At 34.5% G+C, this 20,836-nt stretch overlaps 2 protein-coding genes across 2 annotated transcripts; one reads left to right on the top strand and one right to left on the bottom strand.

The window, feature by feature from the left end:
- Nucleotides 1-1,594: 1,594 nt before the first annotated feature.
- LOC132189682 (uncharacterized) lies at nt 1,595-6,255 on the bottom strand. Its single transcript, XM_059604449.1, has 6 exons — nt 5,952-6,255; nt 5,800-5,855; nt 5,589-5,643; nt 5,224-5,304; nt 4,887-5,137; nt 1,595-1,964 (listed from the first exon to the last, which is right to left on the bottom strand). Exons 1-5 carry the CDS (start codon nt 6,157-6,159, stop codon nt 4,905-4,907), a joined length of 633 nt encoding a protein of 210 aa, XP_059460432.1. The 5' UTR covers nt 6,160-6,255; the 3' UTR covers nt 1,595-1,964; nt 4,887-4,904.
- Nucleotides 6,256-9,119: 2,864 nt separating this feature from the next.
- Nucleotides 9,120-19,285, top strand: LOC132189275 (dolichyl-diphosphooligosaccharide--protein glycosyltransferase subunit 2). Its single transcript, XM_059603938.1, has 20 exons — nt 9,120-9,190; nt 9,383-9,527; nt 10,279-10,471; nt 10,661-10,750; nt 11,061-11,123; nt 11,395-11,464; nt 11,653-11,717; nt 12,765-12,819; nt 14,625-14,752; nt 14,840-14,955; nt 15,431-15,500; nt 16,085-16,189; nt 16,332-16,421; nt 16,496-16,644; nt 16,827-16,938; nt 17,021-17,104; nt 17,549-17,629; nt 17,714-17,938; nt 18,625-18,747; nt 18,906-19,285. Exons 2-20 carry the CDS (start codon nt 9,385-9,387, stop codon nt 19,020-19,022), a joined length of 2,079 nt encoding a protein of 692 aa, XP_059459921.1. The 5' UTR covers nt 9,120-9,190; nt 9,383-9,384; the 3' UTR covers nt 19,023-19,285.
- The last annotated feature ends 1,551 nt before the right edge of the window (nt 19,286-20,836 follow it).

The raw sequence follows: 20,836 nt of genomic DNA, 5'->3' as shown, positions 1-20,836 counted from the left end.
TTTTTTTTTTTGTGAGAGACACTTCGAATTTTTATTGGGTTAAAAGGCTTTTATGCCAAAACCAGATAAATAAAATAGCAATATGGAATTCCGTGGATGGTCTAAAATAATAAAAGGAAAAAAGAAAAGTGAAAACCCATTAACGGAAAGTTTTTTTTTTTTTTTTTTTCAAATTGGGTTTAAATAATTTTATTTATTATTTTTTTTTTTTCTAATTGAATAAGGAAGAAATGACTATAAGAGAGGATCTTTCCTATTCCTGATCCAAATGGAAAAGAGAATAGGAAATCACATGGGAATGCTTCCAAAAACAAGATTGAAAACGGTTTATTTAGCTAGAGCATGTGCACGAAAATTGGCACATTGAGAAACTTTCAATGCATTCCAACTTTAAAAAGAAGAAAGAACTAAACTAATATTAGAAATACAATTAGTAAAAGTCCAAGAAGAGAATAAAGACGGGTTGTTTGTAACCAAAACAACCAGAAGGGCCCAGAAGGGCATCACCTTCCAACATAAGCTTATCACAACCGGAGGAGACTACTAACCGTGCAGCTTACAAAGCTGCAGAAGCTTCCCCTTGCAAAACATCAAATGAATTAAGTTTCTAATTTTTTAATTCAGTCCTTAAAATTGTTACTTATTGAGTAACACGTTTTTTTTAATAAAATTTTCTTCAACATGGTTGATACTATCAAAAAAAAAGAAAGAAAGTGATTTTTACATGCTCAATTGACATGACAAATGACAATTGTGTCAGTTGTATAAACCGAGAAAAAATTCTATTTAATTGGCCAAAATGAATAGAATTGTAATTTGTTTTGCCAAATTCAAAGTGTTTGATAAAAATTAAAAATAAAAAAGTTGATTTTGAATTGGGTTTACAGTTCCACTTCCATTACAAATTGACGTAAGAATTACGTGCTATAAAGACATATATTATTTTAATAGACTTAGTTCCTCCAACCCAATTTTTTAAAAAACTTTATCACAATTAAAAGCTAGAAAAAAATTTAGGAGTTAAAATCCCTAACACCATTTGACTATTCAGAATTTAGTAATCTAATTTATTGCATTTTTCAATTGTGGTATTATTAAATTTGAAACAAGATTCAAGCTCAATAACGATGAACCTCATACATACTTGATGCGGGTCCTAAACCAATTTCTCAAACATTCATACATATGAAAGAAGAGTAATGCTAAAATTCACACTTTTATCACATCATGGTGACATGAGAGTGTCTATCAGTCATTAGATTAGCCCTAATTAAAAATAAAATTGAGGGCTAATTGACATTGCAACTAATTGTATGGTGAAATAGTTGTTAGATAAAACTGTGACTTCTAGCATTATTCCGAAAAAAAATAAAAAATAAAAAAGATAACACATAAATTGTCCAAATAAAAAGATAAGTGTAACTTAAAAAAAAAAAAAAAAACACACACACACACAAATGTAACATGATCACTGCATTTATACTGATAAAGAACATTATCAAACAATATCAAACCTTAGATCACATGAAAAAGAAAAATCAAACATGATGAATCCATTAATGACATTCTCATTGCAAAATCAACACCATTGTCATAATCAACAATATATATTATCAAAGATTCCAAATACACGGTGATAGTACAGCTGATGAAAAAAAAAGCTACCAGATATATACCGATGGAGAACACAATGGGCCAAATAATTTTTCCTTCAATCATCACAGTTCAGGAAACAACTTCAAATATAGGTATGGTGATGAAGAACGAGACCGGATATCTCTATGCTTTAGAAGCCCTCCAACTTCTCACATGAAAGATCTAGAAGAGTACTAGAGCATCTCTTATGTTCAATGGGAAAAAATTGAAGATTTAAAAACAGAATCCTTCGTAAAGAAGACAACGGGCAACTACAAACTGATATAAGGAAGACAATTACAAACAAGGGTGATCTGGTCCAAGCAATCCTGTGAAGATATACAATCAAAAAGGAGATTGTCAATAAAACGTAAATCCAATTCTTAAAACAATACATTTTTTATAAGCAACCGAAATATCATTGAACGTGAAAAGCGCTATTCAAGTATACAAGGAATATATAAGAGAAACATCTAGTTAGGAGAAAAAAAAAGAAAAGACAAGAAAAACATGAAAACTAAGCATCAAGCTACATAAGCAAAGAAAAATGACTCAAGTTCCGCCAATGTCCTCTTGTCATTCTCGAAATTTCTGTCATTTCTTTCCCTCCAAAGACACTACAAGAGGCAAGGAGGCACTATCTTCCAAACAACAGCACTCTGAGTGTTACCACTAGTCCACCAATAGGCAAACAAGTCAGCTTCTCTACTAGGCATTGTCCAAGACAGCCCAGAACAACTAAAAAGGCATTCCACAAAGTTGGTGCTTTTATGTTTCCATAACATGTATCAACGTTGACGCAAAAAAACAAAAAAACATGAATCAATGTTATAATTGGCCAGCAGGATGTTCTGGTTTCCAAAAATTAAGAATTATAATTGCTTCCAAATGTAGTGCTATAAATTGTCAAACGAATTATCGTAATCAAACAATAATAATCCTAGATAAGATTCAAGTTCTTAGTATGTTTACATAGATCTCTTCAAACTTTGAACTGTACTAACACCTACAAAGCCTTGCCTCATCAGGCATGCAAAAAATTACTAACGCTATAGCTAATTTTCTTAGATACGAGGGCCATGCATTAACCTCATGTTTTACAGATATGGGTGGAAGAAAGATTATATTAACATGGACGGAGCCAAAAAAGGCAAAAAGGGATGCCAAATATGACGGACAAAAGTCAAAAGTAAAAAAACATGCTTGTTAGAAAGGTAACAAGGGACATATGGCCATAGATAGGGAACGCCGCATAAAAGGATCCATGGAACCCAATTAATTAGGATTAAGATTAAGTTGGTTGAATTAACTATCATCAAACCATGAGCCAATAACGCCCAAGGCCATTTAATGCATATCCCATACACTTTTAGGATACGGCTGATATATTATGAATGTATGAAGCACATCAAATCAGAAATCAAGTTGTCACAGTACAAGCTTTATGAGGGCATTGCACTACAATCCATCAGCTTGAATAATGAGTATACGTGGCATGAAAATTAACATATGTAATTACTAATAAATGGAATGCAGTGGGCTTCACTCTACCAAAAACCATAAGTAACAATTTGGAAACACAGAGACATCTTCCTAAAGCAGGAAGCAATGCCCTCCAAATATTCTATTTCAGATCAACCTTCACAACAATCTTATTGGGGCAATCACACCAAACCAATAAAGCTTTCTTCATCAGCAGCTAGCAAACAATCAGCATGCATCTTATAATAGAGAATTGCATGTCACACTTATATGAAGCATATGCATGCATAATGCATACTGTTAGGGGAAATTTCTCCGATTAGGAATCAGTATAATTGCTCCAAAAATTCACATTTTTTTCTGATTTGCCACTAAAAAAAGAACATGTGATAAATCTTAAAAATATATCCTTTTAAGGGGTTGAAGATATTGCGATATTCACTATTAACCAAAAGTAAAAACTGTATCCTAACCATTTAATATATAAAATTGCTTGAGGGGGGAATTAACACTTTAATTTAAAATTAACAATTCATCATTCTCAACTACTTTAAGCAACAAATGCAAACAATTCATCACTCTCACTGAACATCTTTTTAAGTGTGCATGGTTATTTTGCACAAGCTAGGTACACGATCACAGGCTAGAAAAACATGAGTTTTACATGGTTGTACATGTATTTCAAAGCACAAAATAGTGGATAAATAAATGAAGCCTCCTTGGAGAGATCAAATTGCTTTTCATGACTTCTCTATTTGGAATAAAATTGGGAGCATATTAATGCTTTGCACCATAAAAAAGAAAATGAAAAAGACTAGAAGACTAATGCCTCCTATGGACCAAGAAAAAAGTCATATTATGATGCCAAAGCAATACTCGTGTTAATGCTAAAGGACTCAAATTTATTGGCAATAGTGACTCGCAGCACCAGAGATGAATTGCTTCTCCCCCCCCCCCCCCAACTTACACATCACAAGCTTTTAAAGGGATAGGGTTAACTCCCTCTACTCTCTCATATTTGCACTGGATTCTATCCTTGGTGACAGTTTTATCATATTATGGCTAAATGAAAAATAACATATCAATTAAAAATTCATGAAGGTCCAATAAGCACTTAGCTTCTCGACATTTCCCCATATTTAGCTAAATTAATTCAAACACACATTTGTATTTCCACAAAATGATAACTACAAAAGTTGAATAATGTTCAAATGCACCTCTATCATATAGATCACTTTTGTGACACCTTAATCCCTTATTGGGAAGAGATGAGTAGCTCATATAGAGTTGATAGTTTATAAGAGAAGCTCATGAGCGTCAAGTCCTACATTGTTTACTTAAGTAGGTAAAACTGGGCTTTCTAAGTGATTTTAGGAAAATTCCAAATTGACTAGTCCTATTGTAATAATAGCGTATATATAGCTAGCACGTCCATCATTATTGCCAAGGCCCAAGGGCAACAAAGCATGAATCAATCAGTGGCACCAGGCCAATCACGGCTGAAGCTCATATAATGATTTCAACCAACAGCAACATGACAAGTAAATATAATTGTAAGCTTCCTTTTCTTTTTCACTTTTTACCTGCACGTTATCTGATGAGTTTGTCCATTAATCTTTCTGATATGTTATATAATGAATGAACATGTATCACATTGGTAGCAATGATAATAACAGATATACTCCGATTATGGTCAACAACATGCTTCCTTTTTTGGTGAAGCAACGAACATAAAAGCTCCAAAATTAAGCACCAAATTAAAAAACTACCTGGATAACTCATGAAATTTAGGTTGCAGACACATCATCTTCATCTAAAGCCTCAGCCTGTAGAGGCCCCTTAAAACCACCTTTATCACCAAGAAGTTCACGTGCTGCCTTTTCAAGAAATTCCTTGGCAGCAGTTTGAACAGATGGTTTTTCAGATGATTGATACTTCCTCTTCTTTTGGACACTACTCTCTAGATACTTAATCTTTGGCCCCTCTCCTCTACTAATATTTCTCAAACTCTGTTTCTGGCCTGCACAAAATGAGCAACTCCTCAATGGAAAGAGCTAAAAATGGTAAAAGATTCGTGAACATTGTAATTAGTAAAGAACCATCTACCTTGGGTAAGGTCAGGTAAAGAATGCTCAATAAAACGCGTCGCTGCCTGATAATTCAATGTAGCAGAAGGCCGAAGTGGCGCTTGAACAACAAATTTAAAATCATGCAATCAGTTATAGGACAAAGAACTACCACCAACAGAAGAATAATGTTTGTAGAAAATGAGACTTTGAAATAAATTTAAATCCAAAACGTATGATAGTATGCTATGCATCTTAAATGACCCAGCCAAATCACTTTCATCCAGAAACATATCCCCGGAATTTTGCGATTAAGATTAAAAGTGTCATTGCAGCATCATTTAATATGACATTTTAAAATGAAAAATTAAAAGCGAATGGCAAATTTCAAATAGGAAAATGTACCTTTACTCAAGTCTATGAACCTTTCTAGTTTGTCCTGATACAAGCTTAACCTTTCCTACAATACAGAAATACTCAAATTCCAATCAAATCCAAAAAGCAAGAACCAAATACAAACATAAAAATACCCATTAACAAATACCTCAAAATATAGACACCCACATGCTAAAAGTCAACAAATCAAACACAAAATTCACAGTATGAGCAAACTTACAAGCTCTGATTTGACTGGATGCTCATCTGGGTGAACTCCAGTACACCTCAACCTCACTGTGGAAGAACAATTAAACCAACAAACATTCAGAACCACCAATTGTGTATTAATTCAAAAAAAAAGTAGTGGGACAGTGACCAAGGACTCGGTACATGTGAAGAGCGTTGAGGTGACTCTTGCGAGCAAGAGCAGAGCCTGAGCCCGCTGGAGAGGCGGCATTTCGGAGAGGACATCTGGGTCGGAGAGGGACAAGAATTGGAGCAAGTGGGCCTCCATTTCCTCAACGCCGGCCAAGGTCCGGTTCACCGACTCCATTACCGAGTCTGGTACCACCGTGCTTTCTCCTACACCTCCTTCCATTGTTACCTTTCAATGACAAAATCACCGTCTTAACTGATATGTTTTGGGTTAGGGCTTTGTGAGAGGTTTAAAGCGGCACTTGCTTCTTAACGTGCTTTTTCTCCAAGCATAGACTTTTTTTTCTAAATTAAGGTTGAGTTTATTTTGATATAAAATATATATATATATTTAATATCTTTACTAAAAATAATTTGTAAACAAAATATTGGTTTTTTTGTTAAATTCACTTTACTTCTGCAGTTTTTGGAGTTTTTTAATTTGAACTCTAATGTTTAAAAATTGACAGTGTACTCCCCTAATGTTATAAAAAATTTCAATTTAGATCATCTGTTACTAATTTCCGTCAAATTTAACGGAAATCTATGAAATTACGTAATTACCCTCAATACTTTTTTTAAAAAAAATTTTGTTCAATTAGACGGAAATTAGTAACAAAGGATCTGTTTTGAAAAATTTTAAAACATTAAGAAAGTACATTACCAATTTTTAAACTTTGGGGTTCAAATTAAAAAATCCCTCAAATTTTAGGAGTAAAGTGAATTTTACCCTTGGTCTTTTATTATTATTTTTTTGAGATTTTGAAAATATAACAAAAAGGGAGGAAACCATTCCTTTTATGGTCCTCTCATCATAAGCATGTGATTGTCGGCCCGAAAATCATCAATATGCAATTGGCGCGAGGGAGAGTTGCCCGGTTCTAGGACATATGGGCCTTTTCTAGGTCGAGAAATGATATGCCTTATTCTCCTAACTATTTCTTAACCATTTCTTTTTCAAATAGATTCAAATTTACCATTAGATTTGTAGCTCTACATGTGAGTCTCCTACACATTCAATGATAAATTTAAAAATATATATATCTATAGAGATGGTTAGAAAACTGAAGCCTTACATTTCTCTTTTTGGGCATGTAAGGATAACAAACTTAATTGGATTTAAATGGACCTTATGGGATTTACAGGGACTCTATTATATGGAAAAATTAATAAAGGTCTCCATTTACAAGTACTAGTAGCACATGTCTCCAATTTATCAAATTGGAAACTTTAGCTTTAATATTAGAAATCGTGAAAGCAAGAGGACTTGGTGACATGATTTTTCAAAATAAATAAATAAACTTAGCTTATAAAATGCACAAACCCGTGTGAAATATCATGCAATTATTGAGTAATACTATGAAAAAAAAAAAAACAATTTATCGGGTAATCCGTAGTTCAATTTTTGTTAGAATTATATTAATATTTTTTTATTTAACTTGTCAGCCAACAAAATGACAATAACAATAAAAAGTGAATGATGTGATATAAAAAGTGAAAATGCTTTTATGTAAATTTTTTTGAAAAATGAAATGAATAGCGTGGTGGTGTTTGGTGTTGTTTGCCAAACACCACCTAAGAGACACTTCCAGATTGTTTTTCAGATTATTGATACTTCTTTCTTTCTTTCTTTTTTTCTTTTATAAAGTTATCAACAAATATTATTAAAAGAAGACACTTAAGTGCGGGTCAGGATCTACTGAAATTTTTAGAGAATTTTCATTTTTTATTCAATGGTCATTGTTCTGCCATGTGTCTCACTAAATATTATTATTTTATTAGTAGTGGACACGTGGCATAACAATGACCCTTAAATAAAAAATAGACAACCTAAATCTGAAATTTCAGATATATAGAAAATATACAAAAAGAACATTTAGCTAGAATTAGCAAATATAACTAGAAAATCACTATAACTAAACCACATAGGATACATATAAGCAATTATCCACGAATACAAAATTTTGAAGAATAAAGTTATAAATCTTCTCCGACGACCTATTCCAATTCTCGAAACTTTTGTTATTCTTTTCATTTCGTAAACACCATAAAAGGCAACTAGAAAGCCCCCAACCGTAGGCCGAGATACTTTATTGGCAAAGTGGAAAATCCAAAGCCTAGGTAACCTTTCCACCTGATCAACATTACACATAGAAACCAACCTAATTTGACTTGGCCAAATTAACGTTTAAGCTCCAAACAACTTCAAAGAGAAGGAATAAACTTTTGTCATTCTTTGCGGAGGTGATTGGATGATTGGGTAATTTTCAGTGATCTTGTGGTTTAGTTTGCCGTGATGATAGGATGATTGGGCGAATTTCGGTGATGGTGGTTATGTTGCCGGCAGATGTGTGTTATATATAATATTAGGTGTTTTTGGTGGAGATGAATTGTTAACCAAAATGAATAAAAAAAATTTAATAAAATATTATTTTAATAAAATAAATAATAAGTTTAGATAAGATGTTGGATGTAAATTTTGGAAAGTGGTTATTTTAAAGTATAAGAAAGGTAGGTTTTGGTTAGCAATTTGGCATAGAAATTTATATAAATCTTGGGATGCTCTAAATCACCTATAATTTAACTTATTTAATTAATCGGATTAAACCTCTCAACTCAAATCTACTAATTTCATATGGTTCATATCATATTCACATGTCTTGAAAAAAAGGTTGGCCATAAATGTCATGTATTAAGTTCGAAACTATGAATTGCATTGAGATATTTGTATAAGACTATAAAGATATGAAGAGTGTTAGGGAGCCAAACAAATAAATCTAGAAAAATTTTCAAACTGACGTGACAATGATTTTTAAATTAAAAAAAAAAATGCAATTCTCTTTCTTTCATCTGCCACTCATGGTTTGCCACATCAGTTTGAAAATTTGTATGGATTGTTTGGCTCTCTAGCACTCCCCTAAAGATGTATGTCACCTCTAACCCTGACAAATTTTATTAAATACATTAGACCTTTAACCCCGAGCCTACTAATTTATTGTTGGGTTCATATAAGGTTTATAAATCGTGTAAAAATTTCTCCGCTCTATTTTAAAGTGAAAAAAAAAAAAAAAAAATTAAGGTGAATCCGTAATTCAAGCAGAACCTCGGGGATAGTTTCGGAAAGCAAAAATACTCCTTCTTCCTTCCCTTCTTTAGTCGTCGCGGCCATAGACTCTCTCACACAACACTCCTACTGTCAATCTCGAACGCTTTCCGTACGATCCTCCATTCTCGGTCTAAAACTCTAGGGTTTCACAAATCAATCACACACACAAGGACGTATACATACGCTGAATACAGAAAATTCATACACAAATATGTACATATGCGCATGTGCTTGAATTTTCAAAATGTGTGGCTGAAGTTGCTGTTTGATTTTGTTCTTCTTGCTGTTTTTGTGGTTGCAGGAATGGCTGGAAGCCTAGCGGGATTTCTGGTGCTTGTTTTGGCGGTTTCGATCAGCGAAGCTGCTTCGATCTTCCAGCCGATATCAGATTCACACCGATCTGCGGCCTTGGAGCTCTTCGCGCCCACCGATGGGTCGTTTGGAAGGTCGGTGAAAGCCTAGTTTAATCCTTCATTTGATTTGTGTTTTTTCGTTTCAACGGAGAAGTGTTTAGTTGATGATCAATCTGGAGAAATGGAGTTTTTTTTTTTTTTTTAAAAAAAGTAGTCGCGCAAATGTAAGATTTGAAGGTCAATAAAGCCCTAGCTGAACCCTCTCTGAATCTTTGTTTTGGTAATTTTCTGTTTGGTTGATTGGGTTAAGTCAAGAAATGGAGAGAAAATGGGATGTGAATCGCCTGGGGAGGTCAAATTGAGTAGGAGTCTCGGGATGTGTTAGTAAAAGGTAAAATTTGATCCCGGTGTCAACATGGGGACGCTGTTCTAGCATTTGTGTATGATAGCTGTGTACTTGAATGCTTATCCAATTAGGATCATCGATGGTGTTTCAATTAAAAGTTGAGGGTTTCGCATCTAAGCTCTATAACACCCTGATCAAAACCTTGGTATGGTAGTTTGTTTCTTACGTGAAGAAATGGAGATAATTTTTTTTTGATAAGTAATTGATATATCATTAAAAGTGTAAAGGCGCACTAAGTACACCGGAAGTATACAAGAGGAAGCACCTAGCTAGGAGAAATGGAGATAAATGAAACTTGAATAATCTGGATGCAGGTGCTGTGCTATCTTTTGTATGTTACGTTTCTTTGTTTAGCTAATTATTTTTCATGGGCTCGGAATTTTGACTATTTCAATATGATGAAAGTTAACTATTTGGCATGATGTTCTATATTACCAGCTTGGAAGAGACATACGAGGCCTTAAGAACATTTGAGATTCTTGGAATAAAAGAGAAGCCAGATATAACCACCGGTTCATGCCAGTCTGTATCAGAAACTCTTGGGTCATCATCTTCGACTACAGAAGATTTATTCCATGCATTAAAAGTTAATAGCATCTTGAAATGCAATGTTGATGAGGAAATTTTCCAGGTATTCTTTGGCTCTCTTGTGTTGATGTGTTATTTGCAGCTCACAAGTTGTCACTTTTGAGGAATATGGAAATATGGAAATATGTGTACGTAGGGGCGCCTTACGCTTTTAATAAAACTTGATCATTACTTATCAAAAAAAAAAAAAAAATTGTAATCGCTGATGCTTAATTATCTACTTCTTGTAAAGGGCGTTGCTTCAGGACTTAAAGCTGTTGTCAATGATGCCAGTTCATTGCTTGACTTCTATTACTCAATCGGAAGTTTGGTACTTATTAAGGTAACTTATGCACAAATTTTCAGAAGGCATTTTGCCAGCTTCGCTACATTTGGTTTTCCCTAAAGATATGACTGAAATTTTCAATGCATTTATGAGAAATTTCTCCTGCCATTTTTTTTTTTTTCTCAGTTGTGCAGTAATTATTATATTTTTGTTGTCGTAAAATTGTTTTGTTATATAGATGTTGTTGAGAGGCCCTTGTTAGTTTTGGTGGTTTTTTAACCTTTAACTTGTGTGCTCTTAGCATAGCATTTTACATCATTTTGGTTGGTGCTTCTGAAATGATTTGTACAATTGGTTTTTGATGCAGGATCAAACTTCTAAAGTTGATGCACTTCTTGGTGATGCTGATGGAATTTTCCGTTCCATTAAGGTTGGTTTCTACAGAATCCACTAACTTGTGGTATTTCTAAGGTGGTAGTAGGTTCTGTTCTGGATACCCCCTGGAACTTGCCATGTCAGACTAGGAGTAGCATCTAAGTTGATGTGGTGAGATTTGGCTGGGGATTGGAGATTCAGTACTGGAGCTAACCCCCATTTTTTCCATTTATATGTCTATCTTTGCATTGATCTTCTGTGTCCCACGTTAAATAAAAAAGAGTTGTATTGTGAATGTTTGAGCTTTTGTCACTAATTGTTGGCAGGCTCTGAGCCAGAGTGATGGAAGGTGGCGTTACAGTTCAAATAATCCTGAGTCTAGTACCTATGCTGCTGGTAGTGATTTATCATGAGCCTCTTTACTGTATAGATGCTATTTCTTATGCCATTCGTAACATTTGATATATATATTATCACTGAAGTGAGGTTGTAGGCATGATATGGTTACCAATTGCTGTATTTCGTTCATTTGGGACTCTTTGAATTCTTCTACTCACCATCTGTGGTCATTATGGTTCTTTCAGGATTAGCCCTTGAAGCACTCGCTGGAGTTGTGTCATTAGCATCTTCTGACCTTGATCAATCTTTGGTAATGTAATTTTTTTCTAATATTTGTTTTGAGAGAAGCTTTGAATGTTTTATGAACCTGACACAACATTCTAATATTACTATGTATGTTGATCAAGACATTTTTAGTTCATTTGACCTCTAGAGTTGGATTCACTTTTACAAGTGTCAAGACCCCTAGTCCATGAGCAATTTTAATTGCTACACCTTTTGTAAAAATTTAATAGCCATATTATGATGAAGTCAATATCATGATATATACAAAAATGTTTAGAAGATTATGAATGAAATTTGAAGTTGGTGTTTCACCAAACTACATGATATGGGTGTTTGATTATTTCCATCGTGCTCAGGTAGACATGGTCATTCTCCTCATGAGTTCTTAACGGAATGGTACTATTGTTTGAAGTTATTTTTCACTAATTATTTGGAAATGTTACTTAAGTGGGACCAGCATTTGATAATGATCTTAATTACACTGTTTGAAAGTATCGGTTCAAACTAATTTTATACCCGTGTCATTTTGTCCTTTGTTGTTAGTCTGAATCATATTCTTGACTGTTAATGTGCCTATGATTTTTTTTTTAGTGCTCATGGTCTTGAATTAGGAATTGTTTCACTTGATATCTCTTTTTGTATTCATCTTTCTTTTTTTAGTAAAAAGGTATGCATAATGTTGATGTTGAGGAGAATTTAAAAGCTGTTTTTGGGTGAATTGAGCAAGTGCTGGTGCTACCACTAACTGCTGGGTTGATTCTTTTATTTGATCCCCCTCTATTACCCACCCATAGCCTCTACATCATCCATGCTGAATTTGAATTACTTAGTACAGCGACCAGGGAAGAAAGGCCATTTGTAAAATGAACTCTAATTTTTTTGTGTTATTTTGCTTTGTTGGTATCCTGTTGCACTTGCGCGCCAGCACACACACACACATGTATTCGCTTGTAGTAATCACGCCTTATTTAATGTTGCCTTTGCCACTGTTTGTTTTTTCTAATAGTGGTGCATATCTACTTTCTGTGTATACTTCTATATTCCATATCTTACATTGGGTTACCATTAGCAGATTGTTACATTAAAGAATGACATTGTGAAGCTCTTTGACAGTATTGAGAAATATGGTACGTGTAGTTCTGCCTTTTTTTTTCCCTTTAAAATTTCCTTTGCATGTTGATGATTCTACACTTTCCAAATACCTGTGTGATTTTATGCTCTTCGTCTTCACTTGCTTTACAGCTAGAACTTACTATTATCTAGTTGGCCATAAGTTGTCGAATAACTTTTGTACCTACATATCTATCCTACAATTGTATGATCTCTGATAAATAAGAAAATTTTCTACACTTTTCTAGTCTGTTGTAATGTTTTGATCTATTATTTTTTTAAAAGTTTCAAAAGGCCTGAAACAGACTGATGTACGACTATTGTGGGAATCACTCAACTAAAGGGGCTGATTTCAGGTGATGTCGTAATTGGGGATCATATTTATGACTTGCTGCTCCTGCTTCCCTAATTGGGACATATTTTTCAATTATTTTTTTTAGGTTAGTTACACACGCACTTGGTGGGTTTTATTCCCACAATTTCACTGTGTACTTTGTTTTATGAGGGGAGGAAGTGCCATTTGAGCTAGATCTCTTTAGCAATGGGGATAGGATCCTAATGTGAAATACTCCTGTAACCATGAGAGGTCTAATATCCTGCATGTGCTCACTTGCATTCATTGGTGTATTGCTATTAATAAGCCTCTTTAGCAGCTTGTTGCCATGGCCTCCCCGTGTAAGGGTAGACCATAGATGATTTTGGACTTCGAACTCCCTTGGTTGGATTGGTTTTTGGTGAGCTATTACATTGGGTGGTGATTGATGGAGATATGTGATTCGCATCGACATGTGGACTGAGGAAACATTAATTCTGAAAGCTTCAATCTTCCCTCCTCTCCCCACACCAAAAAAAGAAAAAAAAAAAACTATCCACAGAATGAGAGGGTGACTGTATTAAACAAATTTAGTTGTGACATTTGGTGATTCTGTGGAGCAGAAAGATGACTGAACATACTATTCATAAAAAAAAAAATGATGACTGAACATACCAAGTGTAGCAATGTGGTTCTACCTGAGACACCTGCTGTAGGGGATTCTGAAAATAGCACTGGCTGTTGCAATTAGAGAAGATAGGTCAATGACTATTGAGAGGAGCCCCCATTAAACTGCTATAAAATGGGGAAGGGTGGTGATATGACCTGTTCTTTAGCTGCACCAGTTAATTTATCTAATAACTGGGAGCTCCCCAAAGTTATGTTTGAACCTTTTTTTCCTTTCCTTTCTTGCTTAATTTAAATGAGACTGGGGGAGAAGAATAGCCTTCTCTTTTTGGGTGGGGGAAGAGAGTTGGCGTCTGTGCATCTTCATCTCCTGATGGGAGGTTCTGCTGAGGGTAACTTGTAACTGAGCATCATCTTTGATTGTGAATATGGTTCACAAATGTGCTTATGGAGATTTCTCCAAAATCTATGCACAGATTTCAACTATGTTATATAAAAAGTAGTCTGAAGATGGTAGGTTGGACCTTTCAAATATGATTTTCTTAGTATGATGTAGTTGCATTCTTGATCTGCTTCTCTGATTGCTGTCTTTAAATCTTCCACATATTGCGCATGGTTACACTAGTAGGGATAGAATTGTGTTTTGAATGTGCATTCACCATGTGTTCTGTTTTTATAAACAACTTATTATCTAATTGATAAGCTACAAAACAGAGGGATCTTGATGACTCCTAAATTTTGTCGTCTGTATTCATTGTCATAGCTACCTCATTAAACTGTATCACATGTCTGTAGATGACGAGGGATCTTGATGACACCTAAATTTTGTCTTCTGTATTCATTGTCATAGCTACCTCATTAAACTGTATCGCATGTCTGTAGATGACGGATCCTTTTACTTTGACGAGAAACTTGTTGATGCACGTGAGCATCAAGGTCCTCTTTCAACTACCTCCTCAGTTGTCCAAGGGTTGACAGCGTTTGCATCTGTGACTTCTGGAAGCATAAATGTCAGTGAGAACATACTTATTTTGCTGGATTTATTGTTCTAAAATTCTGTTTGAATGTCTCCTGATGCTTCACTTTTAAGTTTACAGCTTCCAGGTGACAAAATATTGGGTTTGGCAAAATTCTTCCTTGGCATTGGAATTCCTGGCAATCCAAAAGACTTCTTCAACCAAGTAAACTCGTTAGCTATCTTGGAAAGCAATAGGCAAGTGCTTTCTGTATAGTGTTTTATTTCTTCCATTTTTATGGATCATATTTGTTTGGTTATATTACATGTGTTTCTATGCGAGGTTCCATTATATAGCTGCTCACGAAACACTGATAATTGAGAATATAGTGTGCATGTCTAAATGTGTGCACATGCATTTTTTTTAATCTTTCTCTTTTTGTTTTTTAGTTTATTTTTCCTTCATTGCTTTTGTTCTTCTTTTCGCCTTTAGTGGGACATTTTTTTTGTATACATTCAATGTCCTCGGGTTGCGCCCCTATGTACCTTTTAATGAAATGATTTATTTATTAAAAAAAAATTCATTGCTTGTTTGTTGGCAAATGCAAAAAATGTGGATGTGAAAGGCTTCTTATTATTTAGGGAGCATTACATCTTTTTTTATTTTGATCAAAAAGTCATAAACGGGTCAATTATTCTCTTCCAATCTTTTAATTTGCTTTTGCTGGTGCAGGGTTTCTGTCCCACTGATTTTATCACTTCCAGCTACAGTGCTTTCATTGACCAAAAAAGACCAGCTAAAGGTGTGTCATCTGCTCACAGTTTCTTACAAATTTTAGTACATGAGAATTTGTTTTCAATTTGTATATTTGGTTATCAAGTAACTGGTGGCTGTTTTAGTTGGCTTCTCTTGATATTTTATGTAGTTGTCGTATTGTTAATGCATTAACAATTACCATTCCCTTTTATGTCTTGTAAGTGAAGAGTTTGCATATATGCATTGGGTAAAATTGTAATATGCTCCCAATTTTCTATGATTTTTATCAACACTCTGGTTTGAAAATGACAAGCTCAAAGGACAACTATTGGAGATGGTTCAAAGCCATGTAACTTTTAAGTTTCTTCATTCATATTTAGCTCTAAATTCCACCATAGATGAAATCATTTCCAAATTTTGGTGGATGTCAAATGAGTGATCTGCAGACATGTACTTCTCATGATTGTACAAATTGATGCATCTGCATGTATATTTAGTCACTTTGTGCAAAACTTTGTTACTGTCTTCCTCTTTATGTTATAGCTTTAAGTAGCAGCAGTTTGTTCTTCTGGTTTATAGGGCTCTGATATCAATTTGAATTATGTTATGTACTTAATAAAACTTGATCAGGTTAAAGTGAATACTGTGCTTGGATCAAGTGCTCCTCCTCTAACAGTGAAGCTTGTGCGAGCATTCATTTCTGGTTCAAAGGATTCTTCCGTAATTAAGAGCCTGGTAAGCAATGACTTCTTTTTTCTTTTTGACTTTCTTGGGCTAATTTTGTGACCTACGATTTGCTTGTTCATATTACCTGTTGGTTGTCCGATTTTCCTAACTTGGTTGAATGCTCTCTGTCATTTGTGAAATAATAACACAGAAACTCGAGTTTGACCCAGAAAATGCAGTACATTTCTTGGATGTTTTGCCGAAGAGTGTTGATGTTGGAAGTTATCAATTTGTTTTTGAGGTAATTTTGTCTTTCTAGACTTGAACTACACCCGATTTTCAATTCACTACATGCTGAACCGAATGTTTTTGTAGATTGTGCTTGATGATTCTGTGGATAAAAAAGTCTATGCGACTGGAGGACAAACTCAAGTACCAATATTCGTTACAGGAGTTGTCAAAATTGACAATGCAGAAATCGCCGTAGTTGATAGTGATCTTGGGAGCGTAGAAGCCCAGAAGAAGTATGTTACATCATCCAACGCTTTTCTACTGTTTTCTTCTGATTAATGCCTTGTTTGTTGGATTCTTGTCGTTATGAGATTCATCCATACATGCTTGATGGTGTTAATTTCAATATGTTATGCTTTATTACTGTACTATTCTGAATTTTTGTGTGTATCTTTTATACCATGGATCCATTCAGGCTAGATCTGGCTGGGGAAAACTCCGTATCATTATCAGCAAACCATCTCCAAAAGCTGAGACTATCCTTTCAATTGACCACTCCTCTTGGAAGTATTTTTAAGCCACATCAGGTTTGGTGTTCTTTCTATCTGCCTCTTGAATGGATTTTTTCCCTTATTTAGTTAGTTTATTGAGAAGTATGTTGTCCTGCAGGCATTTCTCAAGTTGAGACATGAGACCAAGGTTGAACACATCTTTGTAGTGGGGAACTCTGGCAAACAGTTTGAGATAATTCTGGTTAAGTTTCTTGGATTACCTGTTTAATTTTAATTTTAATTTATTCATAGCTCATTTAAATGAAGCATCTCTCTCTCTCTCTCTCTCTCTCTCTCACACACACACACACACTCACATGTACATGGATTACTGGTATCTGGCATTGAAGGTACCTGTACGAGCGCTCTTTTTGTTCTAGGAAACTGAATCATGTGCCCTATTCACCATGGGTGGCTTAGTCAATAATCTATTATTGTTCCATTTTACCTCAGTTTCTAGACATTTCTCAAATTTTTTTCATGGACTAAAACATATGTAAGATATTACACTTGTTTCTAATGCAGATAGATACAGCCAGCAGCAGTTAGCTGGCTTATTGATCAATGAACCAATTATTCAATTTCCCATGGTTTGTGAAAAATTAGGGTTCCTTATTTTGCTGATCTTTGGAAATGTATCTTGCAGGATTTTCTTGGACTGGTTGAGAAGTTTTTCTATCTCTCTGGCAGATATGACATTCAGTTCACTGTCGGCGATGCTGTCATGGTAAGTAAGCATTATTTTTTTCTCAACTTTGTCCTTTGTGTATTTTCTGTGACTCTGAAGAAAATTTATTGTATTCTTTTCCAGGAGAACTCCTTTTTACAGGATGTTGGCCGTGTCGAACTAGACCTACCAGAAGCACCCGAGAAGGCACCCCGCCCTCCTCTACAGCCTGTTGATCCTTACTCAAGATATGGGCCCAAAGCAGAGATAACCCACATCTTCAGGGCTCCCGAAAAGCGTCCACCTAAGGAACTCTCTCTAGCTTTTCTGGGTCTTACCCTTTTGCCATTCATTGGATTTTTGATTGGGGTGAGTTTTGCACTAAGAATTCATCTCACATTCTTCTCAATAAATTATTTCCGTTTGAAATATCATGTTGTCAAAACTCTTGTTTGTCAATTCAATTAGTCTTGACAGCTTGTCGAGCCTCTAGATACCAATAAATTTCAGATGTCATATGTAGAAATTGTTCAAGTACTGGCCAGCCTAAGTTGGCTGTTAAGTTCTTGTTGCTTAGACATCAGAAGTTTTATTCAAATAAAAGCTTGGTAATTCCCTTTATGCACTATCTATTTGTCCTTACATAATCTTGCTGGTTTTATTATTACCTAGTTGAGTTTTTGTAGCCAATGACCTGTTCTATTGGCATTCAAGGAGCTTGCCAAGTCACTTGAGAGTGATAGTGTGACAACCTCGTGTTTTGCTAGGGAGGGGGAGGCTATTTTATGTTGTATATGTACAGACATGCTAGTGTAAATGCAAATCAAGATGAAACTATAGGATGAATTTAATAATTTAATTAATATTTTAACAGTTTGCATAACTTCATGTGTACTTGAGTTGCGCTTTTGCACTCTTAATAATATCTCAATTACTTATAAGAAAATGATTTTCATAAATTTTTTTTTTTCATTTTCACCTTTTTTTAAGAGTTCCTAATAGTCTTCTTCACAGAGTGATGTATGTTAACCTCCTTTTATTTGTGTCTTCATCAGCTATTACGCATAGGGGTGAATCTGAAAAACTTCCCTACTTCAGCATTACCTGCCACATTTGCCGTCCTTTTCCATCTTGGCATTGCAGCAGTTCTTTTGCTTTATGTGCTTTTCTGGTTGAAGGTATGTCTCTTACTTTGTTTGTAAATGTTGACTTCAGAATGCATTTTGAGACGGATGATTAGGGTTTTTCTATTCTTGCTGGAAAGTGACCATAATATAGACACTTTTCCTCAGTTTTCCCCATTAATTGTGTATTTATTTGCTTATTTTATGTACAGTTGGATCTGTTTACAACATTGAAGACTCTTGGCTTCTTGGGAGTTTTCTTGATGTTTGTGGGACACAGGATCCTTTCCCACCTCGCCTCAACATCCTCCAAATTGAAATCAGCCTGAAAGCAAGAAATTTCCTTTGCTCGAGAGATCAAAGAGGGGAGGAACTTGAGGAAAAACAGTGGGTTGGATTTCCAATTCAATTTTTGTAGGACTTTTTTTCATTAAATTATGTCATACATGTTCCTAATTTTAGTGCACACCATGATAACATGTTATTAGAACATAGAAGCACCTCCATGTGTTTCTATATTTATTTTTCTTTCTAGTGGCAGGATCATCTCTCAAGAAATTTATAATCATAATTCGAGTGACCAATCTTTATCTGGTGATGAAATAATGCTATACCTATTGTTGGCATGGGTTATGATTGGATGGCTTTAAAAAATTTTAGTTGTTGATATAGCTCCATTATATGCTAACACGTCAGCAAGTCCTAAAAGAGTTATAGACCGATGGTATAATATTACTTTTGATGAAAGACATTTTTCCAAAAGCAACTACTAGGTTTCTTCTACCTGCTCTTGTTCTAGTGGTATATATTTTGTATCACGTCATGTAAATTTTTTAAATGATACGGTTCTTTATACACCGTTAGATGTAATCATAGGTCTAATACCACATTTGATGTAGTGTATAAGAATTGTAGTATAGGTCTAATATTCTGAATAAAAATGGTGAGTGTTAATATTTTTTTTTATATTTTTTTCATCTTATCTTACAAATTAATTATTAGATTTGTGGATATATGTGAATTTCACATAGTTAATGGTTGATCTATTGAATTTATAGGAAAGTATGAGTAAATTATTGACATCAATTATTTTTCTTTTTTAAAAGTTAAATTATTAACATCAATTGTTTTTCTTTTTTGAAAGTCTCAAAGTTTTTTTCCACCAGCTCTCAGCCCTAGTGGTATATTTGTTGTCATGTGATGAATATATTTAAAAAATTTAAATGATGTGGTACCTTATAAATCATAAAATGCAATAAAATTTAATTTAAATTTTTTAAATTTAAATGTACTATCCAGTAACAATAGCAAGCATCATAGTTGTCCTCAAGCGGTTAGGAATTATGCCTTATGAAGCGCAGTCACTACTCTAAATTCTCCTTCTCCTTGTGCAGATAGACTAAAACGAATCCGCCATCATGAGCCATTTTTTTCGTTTAATTAAAAATTTAAAATGTAATTCCGTCGGAATCAAAATTTGGACCCTTAAGCCCATAACCTTCCACCCCTCGCCCTTACAAATTAGCCCCATTCTCCACCATCCACCGTACATAACCATAATGAGAGCAGTGCATTTATGTCTGTTTCGTTTTATTTATGCATATTATGTGAGAGTGGTAATTTTATAATTTACTTCTATATAATTCCTTAATTGGGTATTTAATTTTTTCCATTTTTTTTATATACTAATAAAATTGGAACTCCTTGAGCTAAACCCTAGGCAAAAGCAATTGGCAACAACAAACTTCTTACGACTCTCCCCTTCAGCATTTTACCTTTCAAGCACTCTTCAACCACAAGTCTCTGCAACAATAATTGAAACTTCACCCCGAATGCTTGAAATGAAGTTTCTGAGTTTCATAAAGCACAAAGTTCATGACAGGATTGCAAAGGAAAAACTAAATCTAAACATATTTCACCTATCCAACAATTACTCCATCACAGCAACTACAACACCTTCAGCATGCCAAATGCTCCAAATAAATATAAATTCCAGAACAAGAAAGTATATCAGAAGAACTCTGCAAGAGTTCAATACTTCTGAGCTGGTTGCTGGGTTGGCAACAATCCAAAACGCTTCTTCAGAAGAACTCTTTGCCTTGAGTATTTGTCATCGGGAGAGAAGCGGGCTGCATCCAAAAAA

This window comes from Corylus avellana, chromosome ca8, assembly GCF_901000735.1.
Source record: "Corylus avellana chromosome ca8, CavTom2PMs-1.0".
Taxonomy (NCBI): Eukaryota; Viridiplantae; Streptophyta; class Magnoliopsida; order Fagales; family Betulaceae; genus Corylus; species Corylus avellana.
This window is presented reverse-complemented; position numbering and strand designations above follow the sequence as displayed.